This window comes from Capricornis sumatraensis, chromosome 4, assembly GCF_032405125.1.
Source record: "Capricornis sumatraensis isolate serow.1 chromosome 4, serow.2, whole genome shotgun sequence".
NCBI lineage: Eukaryota > Metazoa > Chordata > Mammalia > Artiodactyla > Bovidae > Capricornis > Capricornis sumatraensis.
The window spans coordinates 92,946,450-92,960,459 of record NC_091072.1 but is presented as its reverse complement, the minus strand read 5'-3'; the positions used below and the strand labels follow the sequence as shown (position 1 = coordinate 92,960,459).

Genomic DNA, 14,010 nt, shown 5'->3' with positions numbered 1-14,010 from the left:
TAATGCTGTGTCTATAATTGAAAAATCTCTTTTACTTCTGAATCTTAACTACCAAAATTTGAAACAAAGTTTTCCGAAAAGACACAGGTGTATAATGATTTGAAAAACTTTTTAAAATCTTTGTATTTACTGTGAATCTATAGAAGACAGATGGCTTGAATCAGATTAATGACAAATATGATGATAAATAACAGTATCCTTTATTAAATGTATGTCATGTTTGCCACCACTCTTTGCCTCTGTAGGCAATATAAATAAAAATATCTGCTGTCTTAAAATTTCCAAACCCTTATTATAAAAAGTTTTCTACAAAGGATGTACATACCCTCCTTTCTATAAGATTTGTCTACCTGTCATTGCAATATTTGAGGAACTTTTATGTCCATTTACCATTGAGAAACTTTTCTATATAATTACAGTGACACGTGCATTCCAGAAAATAGTCTAGTCAAAAGTTATTTCTTTAAAATCCATAATATTTTACATATAAGCTGTAATAATCTTTAGAATTTGCTTCCTAGAGGTGACTGCTTATCTGTCCAATAATAGGACAAATCAAATTCTGTTTTTTTTTTTTAAAAAAAAGCTGATAGTGGAAATTGTATTATATATAAAATATGTATAATTCCCATCTGATAACTCATTTATTTCAAGAAATAGTTAATACGATAGACTAAATAACAGCGAAATTGTTAATGTGACAAAGCACTGTCAGCATACACACACACACGCACCCCCTTCGTTTTGCAGAGGTAGAAATGACAGTGTGGTGATCCCTCTACTGGGAGTCTTACCCCATACCTTAGAGATTAGGAAGTCTGTGCCAGCCCAGGACTTTATTACCTGAGATGAAGATTTATGATTTGAAGTGGAATGGCCTTTTCCTCTGCCCCACCATCTGTATCTCACAAGAAAGACAAATGTGTGTTACTATAACAGAACCTCTTTCATAATAGTAAAGTGACTTATTTTTGCAAAATGTTTGTCCTGTATAAAGTTTCTAATATTTTGGGAAAAAACAGCACAGAATATAATATTTACTAAGAATTTTCCTTAAGTTAGGAATTTGAAAATGTCATTAAAAAATAATCCTTAACTTTTATAAGTTTACCACAACTCATTGAAGTGTTTGTTAACACTTGTTTAGATAGAAAAGAGAAATGACTGTAAGTGCAAAGGATTTTAAACATAAAATTGAAAACATATTTATCTTGCTATGGTAGGCTGATCCTTCTTGCTATGGTAGGCTGATCCTTCAGTGCCTCAGCTTGTACATTGTTACACCGGAAAGTGAGAACATAGCTGGGACTTCTGAATGCCAACATTTTTAAAATCTACCTACTGCTAGTAACAAGCATTTATATACTATTAGTTTTTTACAATATATGGTTTTTAAGCTATCCTAATTCTAGTTAGGTATATGGTGATGCTAGTGGTAAAGAACCCACCTGCCAATGCAGGAGACATAAGAGACACAGGTTCAATCCCTGGGTCAGAAAGATCCCCTGGAGGAGGGCATGGCAACCCACTCCAGTATTCTTGCCTGGAGAATCCCATGGACAGAGGAGCCTGCCAGGCTACGGTCCATGGGGTTGCAGAGTCAGACACAACTGAAGCAACTTAGTATGCACTCATTGAAGAGACAGAAAACTTCTTTCTGAGTAGGAATGTGGCTGTTGATTTTTGTTTTCATTAATTTTTTAGGGAAATAGGGGATCAGTGGCATTTGGCAATTCAAGAAGCAATTTTAGAAAAATGCAGTGATAACGATGGCATTGTTCACATTGCAGTAGACAAGAACTCTCGTGAGGTAAAGTAGCTTTCACTATTGAATTCTTCATGTTGAATTGTTGCTATTAAACTAAGACTCTTTCTTTCTTCCTTTTTGTTTTCTTTTTAAAATATTACAGGGTTGTGTATATGTTAAATGTCTGTCTCCAGAATATGCTGGGAAAGCTTTTAAGGCATTGCATGGCTCTTGGTTTGATGGTAAGAAACTTGAATACTACAAACATTTTGAAAAGATAAATTATGGCTTACTGTTAAATTCTACCAGATTTTAAATGAAAGAATCTTAGGTTATCATTTATAGAGTAATAATTTTAGATTTTTTTTTTGTGTTCATTTGTCTTTTACCACAGTTTGATTTCTATTAATATTAAGCACATTCACACAGATCTAAAATGTTATTTTTATCTTACAACAGGGAAATTGGTTACAGTAAAATATTTACGACTAGATAGATATCACCATCGCTTTCCCCAGGCTCTTACTTGCAACACTCCCTTGAAGCCATCAAATAAACACATGAACTCTATGTCTCATCTTCGTCTTCGGACTGGCCTAGCCAATTCTCAAGGAGGTTCCTGAAAAGACTTTCTTCCACTCCTAAGACTGTTCTTTACAGTAGGAAAATTCCTGTTTGGCTTCCTGTCTCCCTTTTTAAATGCTTTTTGTATGTAATATTTTTATTGAATACAGCTCTATTTGAACGTTCCAGAAATCTTAAGGTTCCAAAGGGACTTAGCAGTGAGGCAGCAATGCTGAGTAGATAGAGTAATTGTTTTGTTCAGTTTTTGGAGTTCAGTTAAGCCAATGCACTTAAAAGTTTTGCATGAGGAACATTGACCTTATTAAGCATTTTCAGATGTGATGGTTGTATTTTTGCACCAAGAAGTGTTTGAATAACCACACAAAAGCATGGGGAAAAGGCTTCTTGTTTTTCCATAATTTCCTGTAAACTGATATTGTGAATTTTTGTATACAGTCACCTAAATAGTTCCTTACAGGCTAATGTGGTAAAACTATTAATTTCCCAATTTAACCTTAGGTTTCTATTGCTTGTAAGAGATTCATTTGCTACAGCTGGAATATGGGAAAATCAATTCGGGTTTAGTGGTTACATAAACGTGTAAGTGGATGTACATGTACTTAAACTGGCTTTTGTATATATGTATAAATGCTGGTGACAGCCAAAGTAGTCTGTTTTGTGAGGATGTCTGCATTAAAGCAGTAAAATAAGCTTCCTATTTTATTCATAATCTAATGTGTGTATATATATGTATGTGTATATATGTGTGTATGTATATATATATGTGTGTATGTGTATATGTGTATATATACACACACATATATACATATGGCTGTACTATCATACAGATCAAACAGCCAAACACCTGGAAGTATTAGATACAAGTTTAAAATAACTTTTATAGGTTTTATATAAAAATGTCTGAGTATGATTTTGTGTGAAAGTTCCAATATCAGTTGTAATAGATTCAAATTTATGTGAGCAATAAAAAAGCAATTGGCAGATATTGGGAAAATATTTTGTGAAAAGCTGTATTTATTATAAATACTAGGGCTATGACATAGTACCGCTGGGATTAAATCATTTTCCCAATCTATTTATAATTTAATGAAATGTTAGCTTCCCTGTCGTATGTCAAGTTTAAAACAGGGCACATTGTCGCAGCAAAATGTGTATTTGAAAAATTCCGTTCACAATTTTGGGTTATGAAAGTTCGCAGTATATTAAATGCACGAGTGATGGTCACTTTGTGCCTGGGTATTTACTTTGTTTCAGTAAAGTTACTTTATTATGGTTTGATTTCAGATTAAAATAGTTAACGGAGTAAAGTTTACTTGTAATGTAGCAATTGGCTTTTTAAAAATAACCTGTTGATATATCATTGTCAGTCCAAATGAATATGTGAAAAAGCTGAAATTGTACCAATTTTGATTTTGTTTAAAGCTCAGTTTCCTTTTATTTAAAATTGTATATGTGTTAGGTTTGCAGCATGAACTTGCACAGTTAATGCACGTTTCCTGGTTAAATAAACATGATGCACACTGTTCTGTAACAGAAAACCTTATTGTGCCTTACCTATGTGCTTTTGTGGGCACCATGTTTATGAAGAATAAAAAATGATTTGTTATCTGAAGAGAATAAATTTTAAATTCTCAGTTTATGTCTCAGATGCTAACGTGTGAAAATATAAATATATATATAATATATATAATAACCAATCTTTCTGTATTTTATGTGCATCACAGTGATTTATCTGAGCTTAGTGACCCCATCTTGTGACCTGTTACAAGAGTGAATGTAAAAAAATAGTTGTGGCATTTTAAGAGGTCGCCTTTTGATGCATATGCATCTTTTTCTTGCTTCTAAAACATATTCCATGTAAGCATTGTACACTTACTATTGTAATATATACTATTATGCAGCTTATTTTACCTGAAACTGTTAAGCCGACCAAGATCCCTCCCTGCAAGACAGATGGGAATGTGTATAATAACTAGATATTTGAGAAGTTCTGAAGTTTGATGTAATCTGTTACTTGTCCTGTTTAAAAAAAGGAAAAAAATTCTAATTAAAAATTTATTAGGTTTTTTTTAATGTGTCTTGGCTTTAAAAAAAAAACTTTTTAAGTGCTCTGTGTCTTTATTTTATTATATTTTTTTAACCAGTGAAAGTAGATCCCTGTATTTTTAAACATTTTGGGTATTTGTAAATATACATATGCTATAAAAGTAGATGAAAGTTAATTTTAACTTTCACCCATAAAGTTAATTTTCTTTATAAAAATGTCTTTGTCTAACTGTCAAAGTGTTTGGCTCAAAGTGGTGCAAGAATATAGGTCAGATAGCATTGCTTAGTTTAGCTAAACATTTTTTCATAGCAAGACTTGCTCAAAAAAGGAAGCCATTCTTTCACACATTCTGGCTCAGACGCCTTATCATAAACAAACAGTCTGTGGTCTTGCTACTTTGAGTAGCATTGGTTTAGATTTTTAGATGGTTTAATCAAGTAAAAAGAAGACTTGACTTAGTTGGTAGGATTTTATTGATTGCTAACAAATGTCAGGCACTGTTATTTGTTAGGAGTGCAAAGATGAAAAAGACATGACACAATCGTCAAGATGGTCACAATCTAGAGAAAGAATATAGACAGCTTACTTAAAAGGTGCTGTTGAAAATATAGTGAGTGAAGAAAGCAGAATAACTTCTGGGAGTATAGAGAGGTACCTTATGTATCTTGGTAGTTGGAAAAGATACCAGGACAGATGAAGTATTAATAACATTAGACACTTGAATTAGTATAGATACAGTGATATGTCTCTTTTCCCCTGAGCTCTCAGGGAAGCTTCTGTTCTTGTGATGAGCTCATAAAAATTAATGTGTGGAACCTGAGTTACTACAAAATCCATTTTCATGCTCATTAGTGTGCAGATTCTTGAATATCCTGTGAATATTGAAGCCTCTTATTGAACTTTGTTATATTTTGTGTGCTATTCGCTGTTTGGATGACAAGTTGTAATTTCCAAGTGAACAATGTCTTGAAGTATCATATGCCCAGGACATTTCCTTTAATCATATTGACCTTACAATTTTCATTCCTTGCTCCTGGTGACATTACATTACTATAGGTCACCTACATGGTGGCTTCATCCTTTTTCCCTAGACTTATCTCATCAAGTCACTTCTTCAGATGACTCAACAAAGAATGTAAATCAAGCAGACTTTTGGCAGCCACTCCTGAAAAGGGTGTTCAAGAACAGGTATTTAATTGAAAATTAGAAACCATTAGTTGTGGTCTAAAGAAACTGCCCATAATGCTCATTGTGCTGGTCTAGTGAGCATGACTAGCTACTCCCTTTAAGTCTCACTGGAGAAACTTTATGACTAGAAATACATCCTGACTGTAGATTTCTATACCTAAGAATCTCTGCTTGGGGCAGCAGGATAGATGCATTTTGTTGATTCTTAGACTTTAAAACCAGTAGAACCTGAGTACTTTAGATTTACTGTTTCTTGCATGGGTGGACATTGGAGACCTGCACATGCTCCTTAAAGTTGGAAAGAAGGCCGTCTAGGTATAGAAAGATCCATATGGTGAAAGCTATGGTTTTTCCAGTAGTCAAGTATTGATGTGAGAATTGTATCATAAAGAAAGCTGAGTGCCGAAGAATTGATGTTTTTGAATTGTGTTGTTGGAGAAGACTCTTAAGAGTCCCTTGGACTGCAAGAAGATCAGTCAGTCCTAAAGGAAATCAGCCCTGAATATTCAACAACAATGCAGCAACTTTATTATACATCATTATACAACAGACAAATTCAAAATCTGTTTGGCTTAGGAATTTTACTAAAAAGATAGCTGGCCCAGAGATAAGCAAGCAGCAACTGAAAGAGGCAAAAATTGTTCATTTTTTAAATTATAGTTGATTTACGTCATTGTGTTTCAGGTGTACAGCAAAATGATTCAGTTATACAAACCAGTCAATCCTAAAGGAAATAATTCCTGAATATTCATTGGAAGGACTGATGCTGAAGCTGAAGCTCCAGTACTTTGGCTCCCTGATACAGAGAGTCAACTCATTGGAAAAGACCCTGGGAAAGATCGAAGGCAGGAGGAGAAGGGGGCAACAGAGGATAAAATGGTTGGATAGCAACACTGACTCAATGGACATGAATTTGAACCAACTCTGGGAGATGGTGAAGGACAGGGAAGCCTGGCGTGCTGCATTCCATGGGCTCGCAGAGTTGGACACGCTGGGCGACTGAACAAGGCATAGAGAACACATGAGAAAGAAAGATGAGGAGAAACAACCTAGTGCATGTATAAACTACACACAGTTTCTCATGGTTCAATTACTGAGTACAAGACAATATAGAGACATGAAAGGTAGGTGATGATCAGCTCATGGAACACGTAGGTTATATTCTGAATTTGGATGAAGGTTGTTAAAGGGAGATCAGCTGAGGATTTGTTGGGCTGAAAAATGGAGAAAGGATTTGAAAAATATGCAAGAGATAAAATGGGAAGGACTTAATTAATTGGATATTGAGAGAGAAATTGGTATCCAATTTTCTAATATAGGAATTCTAATCCAATATTTGGAGAATAGGTGATAAGTGAGAAATTGGATGGGAAAGATGATTAATTGAATTTTGGGGTATGTTGAGATTGGGATGCCTATGGAATATCCAGGTGGATATGCCTAGTAGGTGATTAGATTTTCAATTCTGAGGTATTCTGAGAAAAATCTGAGCTGGAGATAGATACAATTTGGGAGTTTAAACCACAGAGGTGAATTAGATGACCGAGAGAGAGGGAGTCCCTATAGAGACAGAAATTTCATTTAATCTGAATTCTGCCATATATAGCTATTTGACTCTTCTGTGGAAATATGGGTTGGGGTGAGATATTAAAATTCTGAAATTAAGAGGGTAGAATTTGAAAAGGTCTTTGAATGGGGTGGTGTTGAAAGAGAATTTGGTATGACTCACATTTCTAGCTTGGGCAACAGGTTAGATGGTGTTGACATTCCCTAATTTTGGATGGGCATGGGGGCTGGGGAGCCAGATGGTAGTCAGGATACTAGATAAGATTTTCCAGAATTGCAAGAGTTAGGCTAAATAGTCCTTCTGACTTTTATTTTTCTAGTGTAGGGCACTGTTGGAGGAAAGGTGATAGGGCCAATCTAACTTCCACAAGGTTCTAGCATTGCCTATGATTGTCTAAGACTGATTGAAAATTTTCCTGATTGTAGAAAATGAGATGTTGAGTATATCTGTAAACCTATGACTATTGAAAGAAGGAATAAATACAAAAGTTGGTTTTTAAATAGGATTGTTTGTAAATGGTTTGCCATTTACATGACCAGGAACTAGTTTGTTGATGTATATTATACCCTTATAAAGCCTTTGTAAGCTAGTCAGGTTTTATAGGCCTGAAAACCATTTTTTTTCCCTTGGTGACTTCATTTCTCCTTTGATTTATTGAGTTAATTAAAAAATGTAACTTTAAAGGGCAGTTTTAGTTTAATAGTTCCAAGTGCTACAATACTTCCTTTTACTTAAAAAAAATTAATATGGATATTTTGAGATTTCAGTGACTTTATTTACTACTGAGTAATAGCTAAAGTTCAAGTTGGCCTGTCTTTCTCTAGACCAGTGCTGTATAATACTTAATATAATGTCAACCATGTATAATTTTAAAATTTCTGATGGCCACATTGTAGAAAGTAAAAAAACAGGTGAGATTAATCTTAATACATTTTATTTAACCTTATATATCCAGGATATTATTATCTCAATATGTAATAAAAGATTTTATTAATAATTTTTTACATGCTTTGACATCTAGAATATAGATTACGTTTACAGCTAGGGTGACCCTGTGTTGTATAACTTACAGTACTAAAACTTGTACAGATGGTCACCTTATTTATAGCCCATCTTTCAGATGCTACATTTTCACTGAAAATGTTTGATCTATATTTAGGTTTCATAAAATCTACAGTTTGAAAAGTTTATTCATATACCCAATTTCTTCCAAATAGACTTTAAAATGTTCCTATAACTAAATCAGGTATCAGTTGTTAAATTTACATTAGTTACATAGTTGCATAGTGAAGTTGCTCAGTCGTGTCTGACCCTTTGCGACCCCATGGACTGTAGCCTACCAGGCTCCTCCCTTCAGTTCTTCAGTTGTCCCAGCCACATTCTAAGTGCTCAGTAGCTACATGTAGCCAGTGGTTACCACATTGACAGTGCCAGTTTAGACAACCTGTACGTTTCTAGCTAAATCCTAGTACTCACCCAGCCACTGTGCTACAACTAAACTGCACTGGTTGCGCTTCCCCTTTATACTTGACTTTTGCTTGATTCTGACTTTACTGGCATTGTTGCTATTCTTTTTGCCTGAAACATGCTTCATTTCCTTCTTTTATATACCCAAATGTTGCTCCTCTTCTAGGAAGTTTTACTGTTTGCCCTTGGGCTGGAACTAATTTCTATCCTGTGCATTCCTGAAGTATTTGATTTCACTTGTCTTATGATTTTGGCAGTTTCTGTCTTGTGTTCTAATATTCATTAATCTGTACTAGTTTGGATTCTGTCCTTATTACCCCTCTGAAATCACTCTTTAGGGATCACCACAAACTTCCTTTTGCCAAATTCTAGAGTAATTTCTATGTCCTCACCTTTCTTGAACTCAGCACCAACTAATACAGCTGATCATTACCTCCCATTTTACTTAAAAATTTTCATTATGAAGTAACTCACACATACTAGAATACATATGAAGGCTTCCCTGGTGGCTCAGACAGTAAAGAATCTGCCTGCAATGCAGGAGATGTGGATTCGATCCCTGGGTTGGGAAGGTCCCCTGGAGAAGGAAATGGCTACCCACTCTAGTATTCTTGCCTGGGAAATCCTCATGGACAGAGGAGCCTGGCAAGCTACAGGCTCCAAGCGACTTAACACTTTGACTTTCACTTAGGAAGTGTATATTTTACTTACATTTTGAAGTACAACATCATTTAAAAATTAGAACATTAACTTTGAAGTGCCTCAGTGTCTTTAGGAGAAGGCAATGGCAACCCACTCCAGTACTCTTGCCTGGAAAATCCCATAGACGGAGGAGCCTGGTAGGCTGCAGTGCATGGGGTCGCGAAGAGTCGGACACGACTGAAGCGACTTAGGAGCAGCAGGAGCAGCAGCAGTGTCTTTAATGCTTCTCTTTCTTTCCTAACTTCCAGATGACAACTATCTGAATTTTGTATCAATCAATCTTTATTTTTCATTATAATTTTACTGCTGGGAGCCAGCGTGGAGAATCCCACCCATGGCAAAGGTCACGAGGAAGAGGCCTGACGGGCAAAGGTGAGATCAGGACTCAAGGGACCCCCTGAACTTGCTTGAACATCTACCCCCGAACCAGAATCTGTCTTATTATATCTTTCACCAGCTTTTCTGACATTAGCAGGGGTCTGTCCCTGACCAAAAGAGTTAACTTAGGGCTCTAGTTGATAAATCTCCTGGGCATGAAGGGAGTGTTTTAAACCCCCTGTTAGCATTCTAGCTTACTTGGCGGCTTTATCCAGACTCTTGCAACATTGTTGAGCCTATGCAATGCTTGCTGCCAAGTTCTCACATCCCTTATCCATTGTGTTCCTGGGAGTGCATAGAGTCAGGATGTAGAAAAAACAAGTAATAGCCTTAGCATTAGCAACATTAGACTTTGAGTTAATAAGTTCTTTCTTTGCTGTAACCTGCTGAATCTTTGCTCCATAAAAATGTAACTCTGTACTTTAAGGGTGACGCAGGCTAAGAATTTAAGAAGAAACACTTTAAGGGAAAATCATTGTTCTGGTGTTCTGGCTGACCAACCTTTATCAAAAGGAGGTCATGGAATATCAACAGGCCTCCGGAATAGAAGATGATGTACAGAAAATAAGACTTTGGCAGGAAGGAACCTGATATGGATAAAAGTTATTACTGATGGAATGTTGAGTTGACTCTGCATTTTTCACCTTGCTGTATGTATAACTCAGGGTATAAAAGCCCTGCGAAGAATGAAGTAATGGGCCTTGCTCGAAGAAGCTTGGTCACCCCGTGTCTCTTTCTTTATCTCTTTATCTGTTTTCATTCGCCAACGTTGTCTATCCTGAGGATATCCCTGGACTCTGCTGAGGCTGGACCTCGGCATTTTACCACATGTTTATGTATCTCTTATCAGTACAGTATTTCCTGCTTTTGGCTTTTCTGTGAATAGAATCAAATTACATGTATACTTTAGTGACTGTTTTTGCTCAGCTTCATTTTTGAGATTCATCTGTATAGGTGCATGTAGCTATCACTCATCGTCATGGCTATATAGTATTCTATTACAAAATGCATACCATGATTTATCCATTCAACTATGGACATTTAGATTAGTTTTTTTTATTATTATAAGCAAGGTAGTTACGAACATTTCTTCTTGGACATGTTTCCAGCTGCATGCATTCAAGTTTCCTAGGTCATTGAGACTCAAGAAATATGGTTCTTCAATTAGCAGTATAAACATTACTTGGGAACATATTAGTCCAAGCGGATTTGGGGCCCCCCTCTAGACTTACTGAATCAAATTTTGGGTTGGGGCCTGGTACTCTGTTTTAAGGGCTCCCTTGTGGCTCAGGTGTTAAAGATATCTGCCTGCAATGAAGGAGACCTGGGTTTAATCCCTGGTTTAGGAAGATCCTTTGGAGAAGGGAAAGGCTACCCACTTCAGTATTCTGGCCTGGAGAATTTGGGTCACAAAGAGTTGAACACAACTGAGCAACTTTCACTCACTCTGTTTTAATAAATCCTCCAGATGATGCTGGTGGCGTACTCAGTTTTGAGAACCATTGATCTAAAGGTGAGATTAATTTGCACCTTCTGATTATGATTTTTGGCTTCCATATACTTTTTGAAATACTGTTTAATATTTTTCCCCTCTATTTTTCTGTGACACTTGAGTACTCCTGATGAGGAAATGATTTACAGCTGATGAGGAAATGATTTACAACTAAGGAACTAGACTGAAAAATCACAAAGAAAGCCTGTCAGGTGTATTCTACAGTGACGTTCTCAAGGCTCTGGCAAAGCCATAAACTGAAATAATTTTCTTTTATGATAAAGTCAGCCTGCTCAAAGACAGTCTAGCTGCCAATTAGTTTATTAAAAAACTGTATAAACAAGACTTACTGTTTCTAAACTGTCTGCCATTTGTTCCCTCCCTTTTCCCATCTTTTGCACATTTTTTTGTCTTTTTTGCTTTGATAAGTTTTTGATCATGTCATGTGACTAAATCTGCATGCAAGTAACTAATTAAGTATTTTTGAGTATCCTTTCACACACCACAATTCTGTTACTGTTTTTTTTTTTCTCCTACTTAACTGGTTACTCTTTTTCAGTTCCCTCTGCCAGCTTCATCCCCTTTACTCAGTCTTTTAATATTGCAGTGCCCTGGGCCATAGTCTAAGCTCCTCTGCTATTCTCTGTCAGGGTATTTGCTCTAAATAGTCCTGTTTTATGGTTTAGTTGCTAATACGTGTCCGACTCTTACAACCCCATGGACAACCCCCTGGCAAGAATATTGGAGTGGGTTGCCATTTCCTTCTCCAAGATAGTCCTACCTGAGCCTCATAAGTGACGCAAATTTTTATCTCCAGCCTTGACTCCTCCCCTAGGTCTAGACTTGTTTTTTCAGCTCAATACTTGATATCTCCATTTGGATGACTAAAGGTGTTTCACCTTTTACAAAGCAAAACAAAATGCTGATTTCCATGCCTAACTGCCTCCAAACTTACTCTTCTAGTCTTTCCTTTCTCCATCAATTGCATACATCTTAAACTGAAAACCTAAGAGTTATCCTTTATTTCCTCTTTTTTTTCCTCAATTACCACATTCAGTTAGTCCTTTCAGCTCTTCCATATCTATCTAATCTCCAGTCTATCCATTCTCTTGATGCCATCATTTATGTCTTGTCTGGGTGGCTATAAAAGCTTCCTAAGCTGGTTTCCTTGTTCCCTGCCCAGCAACAATTAATGTGACATGCAGGAATCAAAGTTGTCTTCAGAAACATGTATCAGAACATGACATTCCCTAAAACAAAATCTTGCAATGATTCCCACTGCATTTCAAATAAAATCCATATATTTTATCATGGCCTTCAAGGCCCTCTATATACTGGACTATGCCCATCTCTTCAACTATTTCTCCTATCATGCCTCAACTTTCTCCACTCATTCTGGTTTACTTTCTACTCCTCTGATACACAACTTACCTTCGAGCCTTCATACTTGTTCTGTCTGGAATTCTGTTCCCCTGGGCCTAGATCTTTATGTTTGATGAAGTCCAATTTACTATTTTGTCATTGTTGTTGCTTGTGTTTTGCTTCCTAAGCCTTTGTATAATCCTAGATCTTGATAATTTTTTTCTTCTAAGAGTCTTATTATTTTTCCTGTCATGTTTAGGTCATTGATCCATTTTGAACTACGTTTTATATAAAATGAGAAGGTAGGGGTCCAGCTTCATTGTTATATATGTGATTATCTGTTTTGGATGTCCTGGCACCATTTGTTGAAAAGACTATTCTTTGTTCCTCTTGAATTATCTTGTTACTCGCTGAAAATTAGGTGACAGTAAAAGTGAGTGTTTCGAGCCCCATAGGGCCAGGGAGGCACCAGCTGCCCCACGGGGAGGAGGCTGAGTCCGCAGTGTGAGGGAGTCCCCGGCCTCTCTGTGCCTATGTCTGGCAGAGCTGGTGTGAGATGAAGGAACAATCCTTCCCAGCCACTGGGATCATCAAGAGTTTTGGCCAGACCTTCAAGCACACACTGAGATAGCAGCTAGATGAAAAGCACAGACTATGGTGCTGAAACAGATTAATAAGGAACTTAGTAATTTGGCCTGTGACCCTCCAGCACAATGTTCTGCAGGTCCAGTTGGGGATGATATGTTCATAGGCAAGCCATAATTATGGGACCTAATGACAGCCCATATCAAGGTGGTGTATTCATTTTCCTTCAGACTGCCCCTTCAAACCACCTAAGGTTGCATTTACAACAAGAATTTATCATCCAAATATTAATAGTAATGGCAGCATTTGTCTTGATATTCTAAGATCACAGTGGTCTCCTGCTTTAACTATTTCTAAAGTTCTTTTATCTATTTGTTCACTGCTATGGAATCCAAACCCAGGTGATTCCCTAGTGCCAGAGATTGCACGGATCTATAAAACAGACAGATAAGTACAACAGAATATCTCAGGAATGGACTCAGAAATATGCTGTGTGATGCTACCTTAAAGTCAGAATAACCTGCATTATAACTGGAGTAAACTTTACTTTTCCTTTTTTGATTTTCTTATCTGGCTGCTCCCCTATCAGACCTCATCTTTTTTAATTTTATTTTTTATTTACCTCCCTCCATTCATTCACATGCTCATCTGAGAAGACTTAAGTTTTTCCAGCTTTGAACAATAACTGCTTTTAGAAACTGTAAAGTAGTTACAAGAGAACAGTTGCCCAAGATTCAGAATTTTTTAAAAATGGAGCATGTGTATTATGTGGTCAATGTCTTCACTCTAACTTGGTTATGAGACTAAAACCATCCCTCACTGCTCTTATGTGCTGAAGAATCATCTAAGAGGGAGGAAGATGTCACATCAAAGGAAGCAGCATTATTCTA

The 14,010-nt window shown here is 36.4% G+C and overlaps 1 protein-coding gene and 1 pseudogene across 2 annotated transcripts in view; both read left to right on the top strand.

Moving 5' to 3' along the window:
- LEMD3 (LEM domain containing 3) overlaps positions 1-4,260 on the top strand; it is a 71,614-nt gene extending 67,354 nt beyond the window's left edge. For both annotated transcript variants that reach the window (XM_068971036.1, XM_068971035.1), the window contains exons 11-13: positions 1,705-1,810; positions 1,911-1,989; positions 2,207-4,260. In XM_068971036.1, coding sequence (XP_068827137.1) covers positions 1,705-1,810; positions 1,911-1,989; positions 2,207-2,370 — 349 coding nt within the window. In that variant the 3' untranslated portion in view covers positions 2,371-4,260. The remainder of the gene's footprint in view (positions 1-1,704; positions 1,811-1,910; positions 1,990-2,206) is intronic.
- An 8,929-nt stretch (positions 4,261-13,189) lies between these two features.
- On the top strand, positions 13,190-13,617 carry LOC138078210 (ubiquitin-conjugating enzyme E2 D3 pseudogene; annotated as a pseudogene).
- Positions 13,618-14,010: the final 393 nt, after the last annotated feature.